Raw genomic sequence first — 19,826 nt, 5'->3', positions numbered from 1 at the left:
GCAAATCTGCAGGTCAGGCAACTTTTCTGGAGAAAAGAATTTGGGTGATGTTTCATCATGGAGAACAGGAGAATTATTAGTTAAAATTTTATCTAGGTGTGGAAAGACTACTCTTAATTTACCTTTGTATTGTACACATACTGAACATCATTAAAAAAGGAATGACTAATGCTGTCATCAATAATGAACATATGATATTAAGCAATATTATTCAAAACATACATCTTCCATGAAATGACTGAATCAAATCACATTTCATTTTCATCAAAATTACATTGCTTTGGATGAAGAAAACATTTTTACAGTTTCCAAGACACAATAACTACTTATTTTTGAAAAAGCATTTGAATTTATTTCAGAATAGTTTATTGTATGGTCTCACTACAATATCACACATGGTAAGTCACGCCCCAATTACAACAAGAACTTGAGGTACATAGAACTGGAGTAATTATGAAAATATTTTTCATATAATTCTACTGAACCTAGTACAAGAGTGGTGAAGTATATTAATACAAATATGTATATTTACCTACACCTTTGAATTTGTGCCATGACATTCCCATTCCAAATCCCTTATAAACAATTAAACATGCACTCTTTTAGTATGTAATAGTATTGCTGAACAGTCAAGTAGGTTTCAAAAATGAAATTACAATAAAACAATTGCCTCTTATGCTGTTAACAGCAAATACATCTATGAATTAATGTACATCCCATTTGTACTTTATATAAATGTAACAATTACTGCTTGCATGTTTTTAGATGTGTGTGTGACTTTTGTACATATAATTAAACATTTAAAATAGTATGCAATTCTGAAAATAAGGCATACAAATACATAAATTTTTACCAGTGCTTGCAAAAGTTCTTGTTAGCAAACAGAGTTCACAGTGGAATAAAATGGCAATATACAAACAGTTGGCAGTCGCCCAGGATTTAGCAAAACATGCAGGATGTAGAATAATTATTATGAAAGTTTCATTTTTGCCCTCACCCATAAACAATCTGTCATCAAGACCCTGATAGGCACTTGATAATGTTGGAACTGGTCAAGTCCTCACAGTGATGCGATAAAAAAAATCTATGGTAGTAAAAGGTTTTCATGATTCCAACTCCATACTCTCAGAGACTAGCTCCGGCGGCACAAAGCTTATCAGGTCTTCGAAGGTTAGTCCTGAACAGGAAAGAGCATAATCTTAAATATCTTGAGATTAATTTGAAGCACAAACAAAAACAGAATGAAGATTCATATTTTGTACTGTCCAGTAGAACAGACATTAGTGTAAATTCAGATCCTAGATTGTGAAACCAGCATTCAAAGGAAATAATGGATATTTATGTGGTATCATAATATCACATAAATAATCAATGAAAGGTATATCATTGATTATAGGGTGATTTCACGAAAGGTCACTGGAGCGTAGATCCGCACCCACGTGACCGAAAATTTTAACTGGGGGACAAGCGTCACTTCCGGTACATGTTAGTGAATGGGAAAACACGCACTTTCACACCCGTTAAAAACATCGAAAACGGCCCGTTTTTGAGCTGCAATTAACTGTACCAGTCGGGGTGACCGTGAGGCACAGCTACCTAAATTTACAGTCCAAAAAAAAGATAGAAACTAAGGTAAATTCAAGAGGGAGCTGAAGGTGTAAAAACAGCGGAAGTTGTTAGCGGACATTTGCCGTGGAGATTTAAAGATCCAAAATATCGGGAATTATCGCGTTCGCTCGCTGCATTTCATCAAAAGTAAGGCATTATTGACTTTTTATCTTTATTCATTTGTTATATGAAAAGTATTAAAAGTTAAAAATCCGTCAGTAAAATTGCAAAATCGCCCATGGTTCTCAGGTGGGTTTTAACATGCAAAATGAAAACGCTTCTGAAGCTCCATTTACCATTTAAATAATCGTAAACTATCAATGCGTTTGGAAATAAATTTTACTGAGATGCAAGCTAAAGAATGGGATAATTGTCAGCTGTTAGTTGGACAAAAGCAGGACATTTTATTATTTGCCAAAATATATTTCTCAATGTTTCTTGTTTAAAGCCTGCACAATCACCCAAACTACTTATTTATTTATTTATCATCTAATAACAGACAAGCCTGCAGCATGGAATGATGTCAACAATCCTGATTGGGCACCCACTGTGAGCAGGATAGACAATGTGCACAAGAACGCCATCAACTTGCAGAGCGATAGATGCTTGAGCTGCAACCAAATCTGCTTTAATACTCTCTTCTTGTTGCACGTGCATGGCGTTCTTGTGCACATTGTCTATCCTTTTTTTTGGACTGTAAATTTAGGTAGCTGTGCCTCACGGTCACCCCGACTGGCACAGTAAATTGCAGCTCAAAAACTGGCCGTTTTCGATGTTTTTAACGGGTTTGAAAGTGCGTGTTTTCCCATTCACTAACATGTACCGGAAGTGACGCTTGTCCCCCAGTTAAAATTTTCGGTCACGTGGGTGCGGATCTACGCTCCAGTGACCTTTCGTGAAATCATCCTATTGCAGCAACTGGTGGTCCGGATCCCCCTTTAATCCAAACAAAATCCACCCATTCCCCCAGAGGTCCCCCCCACAAATGTGGGGCCTAGATCTCGACCTAATCAGGACTTCTGCACCGATCGGCGGGTCAAATTTGCCCCCTGCAGCCAGGTCTCTGGAACTCCAGCCCGGCTGGAGCCGACAGACCCATTCCCATGGATGCCTTCCACGGCCAACTTTGCGTGCCAGTATCTCCCACCCGTAGTATCTTAATGACAAACAATTTAAGGGATTTTTGGACATTTCAGTTAGCATGGAAGAACTTCATTGTTGGATAAATATAAATATCAGCACTAAATAGTGCAGTCCAGGGGGTGACAACCGATCCAGCAACAATTTGGTATTATATGCCAGGAAAATATTATTCCACATGTGAAGCCTATGATTGGGTGCAGATTTTAAACACACACATAAATATATTTTTTAGTTTCCCAATACCTTCTTTGAAACATGTCTGCATTTTCTGAAACTAGCCACATTTAAACAAGACACTACAGATGCTGACATATTGAGCGAAACAAAATGTTGGTGAAACTCAGCAGTTCTTGCAACATCCATGAAGGGAAATGGACAGGCGATGTTGGGTCGATTTCCTCCAGATACCTTCTGACCTGCTGAGTACCACCAGCATTTTGTGGTTTGCATAGGTACACAAGTCCTGCAACAACTTAGAGCATCTCAGCACAATTCTATTCATGGCAAAGAATGGCCTCTTTTTCCAGGAAAATTACACAATATGGTATGTCAGTCATTAGGCCTACCTATTCGAGCTCATTGATCAATATGATTTTCCATTATTGGATGCAATCCAATTCAAAATAAAGTCAGATTTTCATCCGTCCAATTAACAAGCAACAAATAAAGGAAGTAATGACGGCATAAAGGTTCTGACAAAAAACTGCAGTGCTTTGATCCAGAACAAAAAACAAACTTCTGGAGGAACTCAAAAGTTGTCATGAGGAACTGCAGGAATATTGACCAAAGCACAAAGTGCTGGAGTAACACAATGGGTCAGGCAGCATCCGTGGAGGGAATGAATAGGCAACATTTCAGGTCAGGACCCTTTGGTCCGACAGCACTCAACCCAAAACGACACCTATCCTTTCTCTCCACAGATGACACGTGATCCGCTGTGCTACTCCAGCACTGTTTTGTTCATAAAAGTTGATGATCTCAAGAGTATTTTATTGTCATACATCCCAGCCAGAACAATGAAATTGTTACTTGCAGCAGCTCAACAGAAAATGTGAACATAATACCCTGTAAACAATATAATAAACGAGAAAAAATGTTCAGTGTGTAGTATAATGTTTCAAGTAACATTTCATTAAAAATAACCGTTGCACTTACTTTTCCATTCTTCTATTTCAAGTTCGCGGCTTTCAAAAGACTGATCGTAAGGATCTGCTTCTGGCTCATCATCCGGGTCATGATACTGAGAGAAATAAGAATGAGCCAAGGCTTCTGCTGCTGTGATTCTCTTATCTGTGTCCAGCACAAGCATTTTCTCCAAGAGGTCCACAGCTACGTATGCAAAACAAATGAAAAAGACACATTTGCAGCATTACAGGCATGTTATTTTAATTAAGTATTCACACTTCATGCTGGTCAGTGCCAGAAACGTGGCACTCGTGTGCTGCCCAGGTGATGTCTACTGTATGACTTTACCAGGTTGAATTCAAAATATAGCATTTCACTGCACCTAGGTACATGTGACAATGAAGAATCATTGAATTATGGCTACATTACATGAACATTTTTTAACAAAAGCAAGCTAAATGTTACCATTGAAATAGCACCCATGTGAAATACATTAACATCATTTGAATCTTCTCATTGCCTTCTCCTTGAAGATGAACCATGTAGGTGAAAGAATTTTTTTAAATCTTAAAAAAATACTCTCCTTGTAATTTACTACATCTACTAGTGGTTAATGGTGTGAGGTGCTAGACCCATTAAGTTAACACTGCTTCCAAAAATCAAATTTGTCTCAGAAAACCACCAGAGTTGAAGTAAAATCTAGAAACAATGAATTGTTGGTTTACAAAAAAAGACAGTGCTAGAGTAACTCAGCGGGTCAGTCAGCATCTCTGGAGAACATTGATAGGTTACGCTTCAGGTTGGGACCTATGTGACATTTAGTGACGGGGCCATCTCCATGGTCTCCTGGCCAGCTGAGTTGCTCCAGCATCATCTTTTTTTGAAGTAAAATCTATTGGTGGTGTTTTGCTCATATGGTAGTGATAGATGAAGAAGGAAAATAATCATTACTTATCCATTAAAAATATTTCTCAGATATTACTTTTTTCTACACAATTAAACAAAAAGGTAGCTCTGGACCCGAGTTGGATCAATCACATTCAATATTAGCCCAGTATTTTTTAACAAATTGTAAAGCCAATTGAAGTGATATGAGGTAACGCCATTGCTTAAACAATGCTTCCTGGACCTAGTATTTGTTGTCCATGGCAAAGAAACTAAAAACTGTCACCATCAGCAACTTTGGGATGATCCAGTTTACTCTTACACTTTCTTTCTACACCTCCTATGTGGCAATACTGGAAAACAGGAATTACTTCCAATTTATTTAAATGTTGTAATGAAGAACCCTGTTGAATACGAAAATATATGCTGACAATTTGCAACATGAGAGAATCTAGCCAGCCAACCCTACATCCAATGACATTAATATCATCAGCAATATCCTATCAGTCTGAAGAAGGGTCCCAACCTGAAATGTAACCTATCCATATTCTCCAGAGATGCTGCCTGACACGCTGAGTTACTCCAGCATCAGACTGTTTAAAAAAAAAAAAAAATTATAATCAACATCCTGATGGTTTCCATTCACCAGAAAGTCAACTGGCCCAAGTACATACATACCATGACTACAAGTGCAGGTCAGAGGTACATGGGTGCCTTCTGGCTCACTTTCTCTCAGCCCAAAGCTTTTTCAATGCCCGTGAGGCACAACAGAGAATTGGCATCCCATCACCCAACATAAACATGCATTCTCTCTATTACTGGTGGACCATAGCCAAGTGTGTAGCATTATAAAATGCAATTACTCTCTTGTGCTATTCCAACAGAATTTTCCAAACTCAATCACTACCCTCAAGGGCAAGTGCAGTGGATGTACAAGATAAGGTATCGCTTCCAAGCTGCATGGCATCCTGATTTTATTGATCCCCCCCACATGAGGTTGTAGTGATCCTCGTCTTGTCACCTTCAACGACTGCAGCCATCATATGTCATTGGTCCTTTAGAGTTGCAGGGACTAAATCTTAAAACTCCCTCCCTGGCAGCATCATAGATTGATCATCAAAAAGACTCCAGTAATTGTAGCTTACAATCATACACACCTTCCCCAGGCAATTTACAATGGCCAATAAATGCCAATATTGCCCAGATCCCCAAAAATGATTCAATATATGGATATATGGATATTAAAAATATATGTACCTTGAGGATTAGCTCCAATGAATACATCTTCAAAGCATTGTTTTGGCATGTGCGGCAAAGATTGGATGTAGTTTCTTGCCTGAAGACATAAAATGTGAATATTTAATCTCGGTATAAATAATAATCTATACATCACTACTGTAGATTTGTTTCTGTTCTTTTACAGGCATACAAATCATGCTTGGATCATGACAGAACAGTTTCTGCACTGCACACTCTTTGCAAACAATCAAAACTCTATATTAAAGGAAAAGCAATTAGTTTGTAGTTACCTACCAAATATGTAACTATCAGAACTATCTGTGCAGATCAAACCACAATGTTGTTCATTTTGCTCTGAATTTGTGAAATATTTAAAACTTGAAAAATCATACCGTATTCACAAAGAGTAAATTTCAAACATTTAGGAATCATTAAAATGGTTATTTATCAAGAAAATCTGGAATGCCCAAATTTCCAGCAGTTCAACTAACACTCCCTCCACTTGGCCATCTACATTCCCCAAGGTAGAGTCTAGTAATACTCCTTCCCCGTTCATCTATCTACATACTGCTTCGAAAAGCTCTCCTAAACACACCTAAACATTGTTGCCCCCCTCCGAGGCACTAAAACCAAGATAATCCCCGTTAACATTCGGGAAATTGAAATTGCATGTACAATAGTACAATTGCCAGACAGTTAATATAAGTCTATATATCTGTTCCTCTCTCTCCTGTTGACTGATGGGAGATCAATACATAGCAACAATATCCCTTTTGTTCTTAATCGTTACCCGTATGGCCTCATGAAATGCGTTCTTGGAAGCATAGTGATGTAGCGCCAGAGACCCGGGTTCGATCCTGACTATGGGTGCTGCCTGCATGGAGTATTTACGTTCTCCCTGGGACCACATGGGTTTTCCCCGGGTACTTCGGTTTCCTCCCACACTCAAGGAACATGCAGGTTTGTAGACCAATTGGCTTCAGTAAAATTGTAAATTGTTCCTTGTGTGCAGGATAGTGCTAGTGTTGGGGAGTCTTCGCTGGTTGGCATGGACTCAGTGGTCTGAAGGGTCTGTTTTCACGCTGTATCTCTAAAGTGTAAAGTGAAGTCGATTGCCTCCCTCATTACTCAATTAATGCCATCTTTGGCCAACAGTGCCATACCTCCTTCCCTTTTACTCCACGCTCTCGCCTGATAATTCTACATCTTGGGATGCCGAGTTACTAGTCCTGCCTGTCCTTCATCCATAGTGCAACGATAGCAACAATATCATAGAACCACATGTTAAATCAATGAATTAATCTATTTTGCTTATTACACTTTTTAAAAGTTAATTTGTGTTTCTCTTTTCAAAGATGCTTCATCTGTTACGAACAAAGGGATAATGTTAATTTATTGATCTCCCAAGTCAACAGGAGATAGAGAAACAAATATAAAAGCTTACATCAGAGAACTACACAAAAATAGGATTATTGTACTGGGAGATTGCAATTTTCCAAATGCTAACTGGGAATATCTTAGTTTTAAAAACGGAGACACAATTTTTGAGGTGAGCTTTTTGAAGCGGTATGTATGCAGATCAACAACGCGCTTTGTTCCAGGACTTTGATTATATTTCACAATTCTTCCTCGCTGCCCACATGAAGGTCACATACCAAGAGTAGGTTAATACCTTTCAGCTGCTGTGCTTCTAAAAAAAATGTAATAAAATCAATTTAAGGAGCAACTTTTCACAAAATATGTAAATAAAATTAAATTTAGTAACATACTGGTAAATATAGTGGAGTAGCTGCTGGAGTTCTGGGTCTATTGATCCAGAGATTAGTTTAAAACCCAATATGGAAGTTTGGGAATTTAAAGTTGAAGAGATAAGGTGGTGATAATGCAGAGAAGTAAAATGGGCAACCATAACCAGAGTCTGCCAAGAAGTTACCATGCATACAAAGATTAGAGTACCCATTCAATTTGAGTCAAAGGGAAAATGGTGAAAAGATACACAAAAAAGTTCTTGATTCGGTATCTGGAGTCATGCCCTTATCCACTAGCCCAAATTATGAAGTTCTCCTCTGTCCTAGACAAACTTTCCGATTTTTCCTCATCTTTTTCATGCTCTTTGAGGTTAATCTGCTCATGAGTCTCGCATGCTATTTACTCAAGCCTATTCTCACTTTAAGCAGTCCTTCCATTCCATTTACTGCAATCATTTTTCTGTTCTTGCCACATCCTTGTAAAATTGCAAAGGGTACCAAGTCTCAGATCCTTTGCGTGTTAATCTTCCGGGCCAGGTGCCTTTGAACCTTCGTGCCTTAATTTTCTGGTCTTTCCAAAACTTTGCTGCCGAAATCCTACAGCTCAAGGTCCTTTTATCTATCGCCATTGTGCTTGCTGGCCTACATTGCATTAAGTAAAGTTTGGGTCACTATTTCCAGGTCTGCTTTTAAATTCTTCCAAGATGTTGCCCCTCTAACATTAATCTCCTTCAGATACATTGAATTGGAGTTTACTGTGCTCCTCCAATTCTGGTCTCTTGATCATCCACAAATTGAATTGCTCCAACAGTAGCAGCTGTACTTTCAGCTACTAAATTCATACCAGGATCCCAGTTATTTTCCCTACTTTCTCATAATGGCTCAGTGTAAGATTGTGTTTGATAATGCAACTGAGATATACCATGGGACATATTAACAGCTGTCCCCAACTATCTCTTTAAAGTTGTGACAAATTTACATGGGAAAACTAATTAAATCTACTAATATTAAAAATGAAATTGCCATTGGCAAACAAAGACTTTCCAGGATAATTACACATTTATGCTAATATTTGTCTTATTTGTTCCAGTCTAATGCATTTACAATTACCAAAGGGCAATATGCTTAATTACCCTGGGGGTAACGGGACAATAATGTTGAATCTTTTGATGATTTTTGGCTTAAAGTTAACACTAAATGGAACGCCTTACCAGCCATTCCATTTAGTTTGTGTATGCATACAACATAATCACTGCTCATCTTTAATATAACAAGTTACTGTGTTACATAGAAACATAGAAAATAGGTGCAGGAGTAGGCCATTCGGCCCTGCACCACCATTCAATATGATCATGGCTGATCATCCAACTCAGTATCCCATCCCTGCCTTCTCTCTATACGCCCTGATCCCTTTAGCCACAAGGGCCACATCTAACTCCCTCTTAAATATAGCCAATGAACTGGCCTCAACTACCTTCTGTGGCAGAGAATTCCAGAGATTAACCACTCTCTGTGTGAAAAATGTTTTCCTCATCTCGGTACTAAAAGATTTCCTCCTTATCCTTAAACTGTGACCCCTTGTTCTGGACTTCCCCAACATCGGAAACAATCTTCCTGCATCTAGCCTGTCCAACCCCTTAAGAATTATGTAAGTTTCTATAAGATCCCCCCTCAATCTTCTAAATTCTAGCGAGTACAAGCCAAGTCTATCCAATCTTTCTTCATATGAAAGTCCTGACACCCCAGGAATCAGTCTGGAGACCAAAATTGTACGCAATACTCCAGGTGTGGTCTCACCAAGACCCTGTACAACTGCAGTAGAACCTCCCTGCTCCTATACTCAAATCCTTTTGCCTGGAGGACATTTTAAAAAAAAATGACATTGGAGCAAAATTTGACACCAAGGCGATTAACGTGACATTAGGGTGGAATGACTAAAGTTGGTTAAAGAGTTAGGTTTTAAAGATTACCTTAAAGGAAGAGAGCAAGGCAAAAAATGTTTAAATTCATTATTCCAGAGCTCATGCCCTTGGAAACTGAAGGCATACACACAATGGGGAATCTAAACTAAGGATGCCCAAGAAGCTTGGACTGGAAAAGAGCAAATATCTGAGAACTGTAGCGCAACATGACATTAGGGAAGGTCAAGGCTACAAATGTATTAGAAACCAAAGACCAAAATTCTAAAACAGAAAACACTTTTCGTGGCCGCCTGGTGACCCAGTGAGAAAATGGGAGCAAGCAAAACTGGGCTTGGGCAAGAGATTTGCAAAAACACGAGTTTACAGAAAGTAAAATAAAGGAAGTCAGAGTTTTAATTTTTCAAAATAACTTAATAGGTCTTCAGTAACACCTGGACTTGGTATGCAGTCATGTGTTGATGCATAGCACGGCAATGGATTTAGTGATAGTGTGAACTGTCATTACACTTATAAATGCGACTGCAAGATTTCATTCAACCTCTATCAGTGGCAGGGAGAATATGCTCAAGGAATGCAATCTACAGACATAAGAAAATTTCTTCTGTATTCCAATATTCCATGTATTCCAGAGGTCATTTCTGCTCATTCACTACTTTCTCCCAGACAAGCAATGTGACAAGTTAGAGCCAGGCGGGTCAAATTAGCTGGATGTGTCAATGTACAAGTGGGATCTGACACTATTTTGGATAGTGACTCTAGCAGCAATCTTTTGATGATAAACAAGTGGGGACTAAGGATAAATTCTTGGAGGTGGAGTAAAACAAGGTAAAAGTGCTGGATCAAAAGCCATGCCAAGCAATTAATTGGCTAGGTACACAAAAATGCTGGAGAAACTCAGCGGGTGCAGCAGCATCTATGGAGCGAAGGAAATAGGCAACGTTTCGGGCCGAAACCCTTCTTCAGACTGATGGGGGGTGGCGGGGAGAAGAAAGGAAAAAGGAGGAGGAGCCCGAGGGCTGAGGGATGGGAGAAGACAGCCCGAGGGCTGAGGAAGGGGAGGAGACAGCAAGGGCTAACAAAATTGGGAGAATTCAATGTTCATGCCCGCAGAATGCACTCCCCAAGCGGAATATGAGGTGCTGTTCCTCCAATTTCCGGTGTTGCTCACTCTGGGCATGGAGGAGACCCAGGACAGAGAGGTCGGATGGGGGAATGGGAGGGGGAGTTGAAGTGCTGAGCCACTGGGAGGTCAGGTTGGTTCTTGCGGACCGAGCGGAGGTGTTCGGCGAAACGATCGACCAGCCTCCGCTTAGTCTCACCGATGTAGATCAGCTGACATCTAGAGCAGCGGATGCAATAGATGAGGTTGGAGGAGATGCAGGTGAACCTCTGTCGCACCTGGAACGAATGATTGGGTCCTTGAATGGAGTCGAGGGGGGAGGTAAAGGGACAGGTGTTGGATCTCTTGCGGTTGCAACGGAAAGTGCCCGGGGAGGGGGTGGTACGGGTGGGAAGGGAAGAATTGACAAGGGAGTTACGGAGGGAGCGGTCTTTGCGGAAAGCAGACATGGGGGGAGATGGGAAGATGAGGCGAGTGGTGGGGTCACGTTGGAGGTGGCGAAACTGACGGAGGATTACTTGTTGTATGTGACGGCTGGTGGGGTGAAAGGTGAGGACTAGGGGGACTCTGCCCTTGTTGCGAGTGCGGGGATGGGGAGAGAGCAGTGTTGCGGGGTATGGAAGAGACCCTGGTGCGAGTCTCATCTATGGTGGAGGAGGGGAGCCCCCGTTCCCTGAAGAATGAGGACATTTCAGATACCCTGGTGTGGAAGCCTCATCCTGGGAGCAGATGCGATGTAGACGGAGGAATTGGGAGTACGGGATGGAGTCCTTACAGGAAGCAGGGTGGGAAGAAGTGTAGTCCAGATAGCCATGGGAGTCAGTAGGTTTATATTGGATGTCGGTCAGAAGTCTATCACCTGCGATGGTGATAGTGAGGTCAAGGAATGGTAGGGAAGTGTCGGAAATAGTCCAGGTGTATTTGAGTGCCGGATTAATTGGCTATGATTACTTAGATGCACAATATTTATATACTGAATTAGCTCCATCTTTAAAAAAAGTAAACTAAAACATCAATTAGTCTTTAAATGCCTGCTTCTATGAGAAAGCTGTGTCAGTTCAAGAACTGATCAACTATACAGTAAGCAACACTTTTCTAGATTTCACTTGGTTAAGGTGATACTCGGAAATGGTCTCAAACACCCAAGAATTAAGAGGGATTACATCAAAATATTCCATCCACCCCCTCCACCCTTGATCAACAATTGGGATATTTACATCAGTACTAGTATATTGTATTGGGAGGGATTACAGGTGTCTAGTCACAATGATAGAGCCATTATCCATGTGGTATGCACTAGGGATAAGCAGATATTTTACTACTCCTAACTGGACAAGGCTCACGGGTAGTTTAGGAATTTTCATGAATATGATCTAATCAATCTATCGCTGATGGATTTCAGACTACAAAGAGAACATAAAATTAAAGTTGTTAAATCAGACGAAAGGACAATGAATAGTATTTCCTCAAACTTTTCAATTAATCTTGATCAAACCAAATCCAGATTACGCCTGCTTTCAATACAAGTATTTTCATCTCCCATTTCTAAATAAATGGAATAAAGCATTTTTGGGAATAAAGTTTGGCTCTAATGCTGCAAGAAGGAACTGATAAATATCATGGTACAAATTGGTCAAAAACACTTCTTGGTTATTTTTGACAGAATCACAATTACTATTAGCTTTGGCAGATCTGGTAGCCAGAGCAGCATTCTAGTGAGCAGGGCCTAAGTTTAATAGATTAATTATTGCAATTAATCACAGGAATTTAAATACATTGACACCGCACGTAAAAATAGAAATGTACAATTTTATTCCCTGGCATATTTAAATTTACAAAGAACTATGGATAGTGGATAAGTTTATTGCATTCATTCTTGGATGCACATGGTCTTTCTAAAATTAAATATCTTGTGTTCAGTTTCTGAAAGGGGTTACATTTTAAATATTCATACAAAACACTTCCCTGGCTAAATGCTAAGACATTTAAAATGGTGACGAGAGCTGCGTTGCACCGACTAGACTACACAAACTAAATGATTTACTATTGCCTCCATAGCAAAAGATACTCAATGCCCAAGGAAGCATAAACCAGAGAAAAATCACCTCCTTCAAATGACACTTTTGGTTGTAATAACAAAATGCCTGAAACTGAAAGCAGCCAGAAAAAGCCCTCCTCTCGAAATTGCTCTTTCTATCACAAATTAGCTTCAAAAGTGTAGAATAATAGCTATTCGTGTGCCCAAGATGTTAGAAATAAAAATAGCGATTTGAAACACCTAATTGGTTGTTGCAAACCTAACCGCCACGCTACTCTCAGAGTCGCTTTAACATGAACACTGGTCAAATGGTAGAACACTACTTAGACCTTAGAAAACCCACATGGATATTCCAGCCCACAAACAACTTATGCATCGTTGATAGATTAAAATCTTCAGTCAAATTTAGCATTTTACCCAAATTTACAGGGAAATAGACGACATCATTCCAGACACAAATAACTGGCATCTATTCATCACTACATTGACACCATTAGATAAGTGCTCCATTTACACAAGGAAAATACACAACATCAATATGCCTCCCCCACAAGGAGCTCATTTGACAGCCTGTCTGTCTCACCTCATAGCCGGGCATCCTGTTAATTAAGGATGCTGGAGGCGTTCCTGTCAATCTCATGATCTGCTGAAGCTGATTAATATCTTAAACGCCCAGGTCAAGGCGTTTATCCATTTGTCAAAAGGATACTCAAGTTTGGAAAACTGTTTTCATCCACTTAAATAACAATTTTAGCAAAATTCATGTACTGCTGGTTGCTACATTAGAATGTACAAAGGTTGCAGAGGAAAATAAAAGACATAAACATGCAAGGCTGAAGGGTGATAGCAGTGATATCCACGAGGCATGCTATGGCATTAGATTTGTTAGTGTTGAATGTATGTTACTGTATTTAAGGGTAAAGAGCACTTCAAATAAGCAAATTACAAACAATCTACGAGTCACCAAATCTCACATTTAGCAAAAGTGAAGATTAATCGAAAAGTTTTGTTAATTCTGGCTTGTTATAGAATATGTTAAAACATCACCTACAAAACTATTTCTGCATTAACTAAAATCATATCAACAAACAAAAAAAACACCTCTAAGTAAATCAAACCGTGCCAATCAATGTTGGTGAATCTGTGCTTTGGTGATTTTATTTGAAGCACTGCAAGAAATAATTTACCAGGAGTGGTCAATAACCACCAGCAGAAAGTACAGGCAATACATCAACTCACAGAATCAGATGATATTTTCATCAAAAGTTCTGGCCCTGGAGTTCCGACGAGCTGCATTATTAGCTTCAACTGATCAATATCTAACATTGTAACATAAAGGAAAACATAGGGGACAGGTTATAACAAAAACGGCCCATGTACTTTAGAGTTGTAACGATAATGGAGTTTAAAGGCATCATCAGCCAATGTCCTGCTCATCATAGGTGACATTTGTTTGCTCATGCTTTGTCAATTTTTGAAAGTTTTGATTTTCTTAAATTGTATTGGCAGGAGCACAATTCAATTACGAGTAGAATTTAGTCTTATCTGGAGTAACTACTTAATTAAAAACAATATTAGTTATTAACATGTTAGAGGAGTAAGTTCAATTAACACCAGTTGGTATTATCTACTAATCAGATCAGATCGTGATTTTGGATCCGCCCTTTATTTTTTTGTCAAGTTTCACATGCATACAGTTTAACAATGAAGTTATTTCAAAGTATGCATTGAAGATTTCCGATCTGATTAATGACGACAGAAGTATCCCTCTCCGAGTATAGAATTTCCAGGTTCTTCCAATGCTTTAAATTATTTGTAGAAGTTTGGCTTTAAACTGATCAACCAATATTTTTGCCTTATTTATCCATATTGATTAGAAGTGACAGCCAATGTGGGTAACCCGTACAAATGTTTGCAGGATTTGAAAGACCGTTTCATCGTAGAATTATTTTCATATCACCGATACAACTCTAAACTAGAGGCAAAATAAAAATATCCTGTTCAGACACACTTTACTCCAGTCTCATATTTCTCTCCACCTTCCTACCTTCTGGGGACCTTTATGTTCTTGAAACAACCACAAACTGGATATCAGAGAAATGTAAAATCTTACTACTGGAAAGTAAACTAACACAGAACTAGATATTATTAATATTTGCCTTTTGGGAAATCCATTCCAGTGATAAGGTTGAAATTATTAAGTATTACACTCCAGGTGTCTCAAATGAGATTAAACATGGTTTAAGGCACACTTCAGTTTACCTTGAATTTTATAACTGAATGAAATCGTCAAAAATAAATCCTTAAGGTTTGCACTCCAAATATTATATTTACATTATTCACATATAATGTAATATTTACATTATGTAATATTGTATATTTACTACATTTATTTGAAGTAATCTCCATGATCAGTAAATAGATCTGTTTACTGTACATTTCCTTTGAATATTTGAAACAAAAAACATTATATTGGCTTATATTCTGCAGCATCAGAAAAGGAATTGAAAGTGCACATTAGTGAAGCAGCAAGGTCACAATATTAATCAATGTATCAAGAATTCAAACCAGATTTTTACTAAACAGAAGCAGAGTGCAAGTAGTAGATTATCAAAAAGTGTCCCATAAAAAAGTTAAGAGGATCTGTGAGGCATAATTTTAAATCCCATTTGATTTAACAAGAAAATTCAAAATTTGATCATTGTTATTAGTATTATTTTATGAACTACAGAATTAATTGTTTCTTCCATTAAATGTTAGAATCACACTAAAATAGGTTTAAGGTGCTCATTTGGGTTAGCATACAGTTCCATTCAGCATGATTAGCTTACATAACTTGCACTATTGTCCATTCTTTGGTAGTTTTTAACATGCCTTCTTTTCAATCTTTAGTGCCTGACCATTGCCATTTAATTTCCATGTATGTGTACCTATTTACAATATCGGCTTGATGAAGAGCAAGAACCCCAACCAACACACCTCTCCAACCAGACATCAGCATTACTGGATCTATTATCTTTGCTGAGAAAAGCTCTGTGTTCAGACTGAAAACTGAACTTGGAAATAAATCACCTCAATACATGCTCTGCAACATCTTTGCAGTCAACTCATTTGATATAATTCTAACCCTTAATATCTTAAAAGTGAGCTAATTTATTGAACTATCAAAAAAAATGAAGATCATTATTGGTGAATTTAATTATGACATTTAATGTTAGACTATCATACCCTGCCTAATTTTTGCTTCATAAAACTTTAAACCTGAATTCAGCCCTTCAATACTACTTTCAACATGCAAGTTCGATTATAATTGCATTCAAAGGTAACCTGCTGTTAATTTTCTTGGGGTATAAGCATTAAGAGTTCTAGCTAGTAGTTGAAATGTTTGTCTGTGCAGGATTAGGTTAGTAAAGACAAAACACAAAGCATGAGTGGGAACAGATGAAATTATGGGCTCATGCAAAGTATAAATAACCACTGAGTTATAATACAAGGCCACTTTCCTTTAACAGTTCTGTGACTTGCACAGGTGAAGCAGCAATTGCAAACTTTCTTCTGAGCAAATAAAGATTAAATCAAGAATTAATGTGCATTGAGAAAATAATTACATGCAAAACATTCCAAAGCAGCAAAGCATGGATTCATGCATAAAGTGTTAACAAACATTTAAATTAAAAAAATTAAAGCTCATCTGAAAAGTATTTCAATACAATTCCAGCACACAAAAATATAGCAGTTTGATAAAAGGAAATTCAAACATTTGAATAATTGTTATCAGAATAATGTAAACATCATTTAATCGATAGGCAATTTATAGAATCATTCAATAATCAAGATAAATATGATTAAATGCAAATATGTAATTACCACACCATCACAACAAGAAAATGAGAAAAAGTACCCCATATACTATGAACAACTTGCCCACTTAAAAAAATCTCGCAAACTGATCAGTTTCCTAGGCAAATACTAAATATTATAATTGTGTAAAGAAATTCAAATATAAAATGTCAAAAGCTGAAAAGCTCAGAGGCATTTAGAGTTAAGAAAGCATGAAAGAGTTTTCATGAGCAAACAATGCCCACAGAAACGTATTTTTCCAATAGAAATCTGAACTGAAGTCACTTGTTTATTATTGCACTCGAAAGTGTACAAGACCTGTAATTTAAGCCAATGGAGTAGACAGAATGCAGTTACAAGAAGGCAGAACCAAGACAAAGGATAATCTTAGAAATGGAATTTCATTTTCTTTGAAACAATTTTAGGTATCATGACTGAACACAGATTAGTTTTATTTGGCAAACAGCTCTATTATTGAATTTGTTGAATTTGGTCCGTCTGGATTGGAAAAAATCTTGTACAACATGGAAGTAAAAAACTTCCATCTGAAACAATTTGTATTGTTACATATACATTAAAAGAAGTATATTTTTTTAGGAACAGATCAACTATAATTAATTACCATTATTTGTAAAGTAATCACATGGGTTAACCATTTAACAACCTTATTGAAAGGAGCTTATACCACCATAAGAACCAAAGTAAAATTAAAATAATTTCAAATATTTTTAATGTACTTTGAGGTAGAACTGCTTAAAACACGATAAAATAACTTTTTCGATAATGTGCATGCCAAAATTAACTATTTTTGCACATTTTTAAACTATCAAATTGCGCACAAGTTTTTAAAAAGTTTCCTTTTTCCATCAACCTTCGCTCAAAACATAAATATTTGGCATTAGCACAAATTGACAAAAGGTTTTATAAAAACCAATGGAGTAGCCAATATTCAGGAAAGCATTATTAGCTTGCTTGTTTTGATAGTAGTCGACTATAAGGGTATTATATTTGGAAAAAAGTAACTTAATACCATTCTTAACAAAAATTCATGTTTAGAAAGGTATTGCAAACCAATTTTCAATCAAAAAAGTGAAGATTTATCGCCATATTCTATTTTTTTTTAAACTGTTCGCCAATAGAAGCCAAAATGTTTTCAAAATTGTCAAATGAGCGTGATATTTTGTGATTAAGAACACTACTTCAGAAATTACAGGTGGAAAAAGGAACAGGGAAGAGTCAAATGAATTTGAAAACAAGGCAGAGGATACTAGATTACATTTCCTGTTGATGATCAGCCTTTTAACAACGGGCAAGAATCAGACATGATATACATGATATCATATCATTTCCGGTAGGAAAGTGCCGATTCAGGACTTCCAAGCCACGGAGTGTGTTTGACCGTCCCGACGTCGGAGTTGCAATCATCCCAACGAGAGGGCCTGTACATCCGGCCGTCTGTAGCGGCGACTTCGGAGGGGTTATGGCCCCGACCACGGGTGAACAAGGAGGACTGGCTGAACTTTGTTGCCTTCCACCACAGTGAAGAATGCTGTGGTGGATGTTTGTGTTCAATTTTATTGTGTATTGTGTGTTATTTTTAATGTGTATCGCTGCTGGCAAATTCATTTCACTGCACCTTCAGGTGTATGTGACCAATAAAATTGACTTTGAATTGAGTTCTGGATTAGATGGAATTTGAGTGCAACTAGCCAGATGGGTCTCCAACAAGATTTCTACCTTTTCCAATAGTATTTCCATGTTGGAGCAGGTCAACATTAGTCTTGTACACATGAAACGGCATTTATAAAATTCGTTTCAGCAGAGTAATTACCAAAAGGTTAGCAACGATGTAACTTAGTTCCCAAAACATCCCTTTTAAAATAAATATTGCACCTGAAACTCATTTCATGGGGATGATATGAAATATTTTGAAATGAGAAAATTTGTTTTAAAATCAAGATTCAAACTCGGATGCAGAGGAACATGAAAACAAATTTCTGTTTGCTAAAATTAACTTTGATCACAATGGTAAAATAAATATTTAAATCACATTTGAAAATAGTTCAATTATTAAATGCAACATTGACAAGTTATTGACAATTTAATGGGCAGATATTCAATAAAACACTTTTACTGAGGGAATAACATACATTTACTCGATGGCCTGATGGGCCAAATGGCTTAATTCTGCTCCTGTATCTTATGAAAACAAAGCATAAATCTTTGTCCTGCCCATACACAAAAATATCAAGCATATTTTTAAATAAAACAAGGATACGGTCAGTGCCTGGAAATAGAGTCTTCCCTGTCAGTAGCTCCGCCATAATGCACCCAACGGACCAAATATCAACTGGAGATAGAGAGAAGACATTCAGTATTTGGGTCCATGGAAGACCATATTAAAAGGACACAACACATTTTACCATACTTCACATTTTAATCTACCTCCTTCAACAGTGGGGGGAGGTGGAAAAAAGGTTATTAAACTGGTTAGTTGAAGTCAATGCAAAGAATTAGTACCTGCTAACCCACCCTCACCCTACTTATGCTCCTTGGAGCCCACACTGTTCCCCTTTGCCTGATCCACAGCCCATCCACGAGTCCTCACTTTTAAAACCTCTACCATATTAGATTCCATGTACAACAAATGCAACTTGAAACCAAGCTTAATGGTTCTTATATAGAAATATTTTATACGGAAACATTCTTTATATTGTGTAATATAACCTCACCAACAATACCACAGACACATCTGTGGAGTCATTTAAGTTCCTTGGAACCATTATCTCCAGGGACCTTAAATGGGAGGCCACAATCAACTCAGTCAAAAAGGTCCAATAGAGGATGTACTTCCTGCGGCAACTGAGAAATCACAATCTGCCACAGGCAATGATGGTCCAGTTTTATACTGCCATCATAGAGTCTGTCCCCACCTTCTCCATCATGGTCTGGTTTGGCTCAGCCACCAAGCGTAACATCTGGAGGCTGCAGCGCATCATACGATCAGCCGAGAAGGTTGTTGGCTGCAACCTTCCCCCCATTGACGAACTGTACACTGCAAAGGCCAGGAAGAGAGTGCGTAAGATCATCTTTGATCCCTCTCACCCTGGCCACAAATTCTTTGAAGCACTTCCCTCTGGAAGGCGACTCCGGACTAT

General features: G+C 38.0%; 1 protein-coding gene across 3 annotated transcripts in view; it reads right to left on the bottom strand.

Moving 5' to 3' along the window:
* Window positions 1-329: 329 nt before the first annotated feature.
* The window catches only part of LOC116986814 (mitogen-activated protein kinase 14), a 49,311-nt gene continuing 29,814 nt past the window's right edge, over window positions 330-19,826 (bottom strand). The window contains exons 8-12 of one of the 3 annotated variants that reach the window (XM_033042533.1): window positions 18,947-19,018; window positions 14,068-14,147; window positions 6,019-6,097; window positions 3,907-4,080; window positions 330-1,177 (exon numbers count right to left, since the gene is read on the bottom strand). In XM_033042533.1, coding sequence (XP_032898424.1) covers window positions 1,104-1,177; window positions 3,907-4,080; window positions 6,019-6,097; window positions 14,068-14,147; window positions 18,947-19,018 — 479 coding nt within the window. In that variant the 3' untranslated portion in view covers window positions 330-1,103. Of the gene's footprint in view, window positions 1,178-2,521; window positions 3,269-3,894; window positions 4,081-6,018; window positions 6,098-13,411; window positions 13,492-14,067; window positions 14,148-18,946; window positions 19,019-19,826 lie in introns of those variants that run through there. The other 2 variants (XM_033042534.1, XM_033042537.1) reach the window with 2 other exon arrangements.

This window comes from Amblyraja radiata, chromosome 24 (genome assembly GCF_010909765.2).
Source record: "Amblyraja radiata isolate CabotCenter1 chromosome 24, sAmbRad1.1.pri, whole genome shotgun sequence".
NCBI lineage: Eukaryota > Metazoa > Chordata > Chondrichthyes > Rajiformes > Rajidae > Amblyraja > Amblyraja radiata.
The sequence above is the reverse complement of the archived record's forward strand: the minus strand, read 5'-3'. Positions and strand labels throughout refer to the sequence as shown.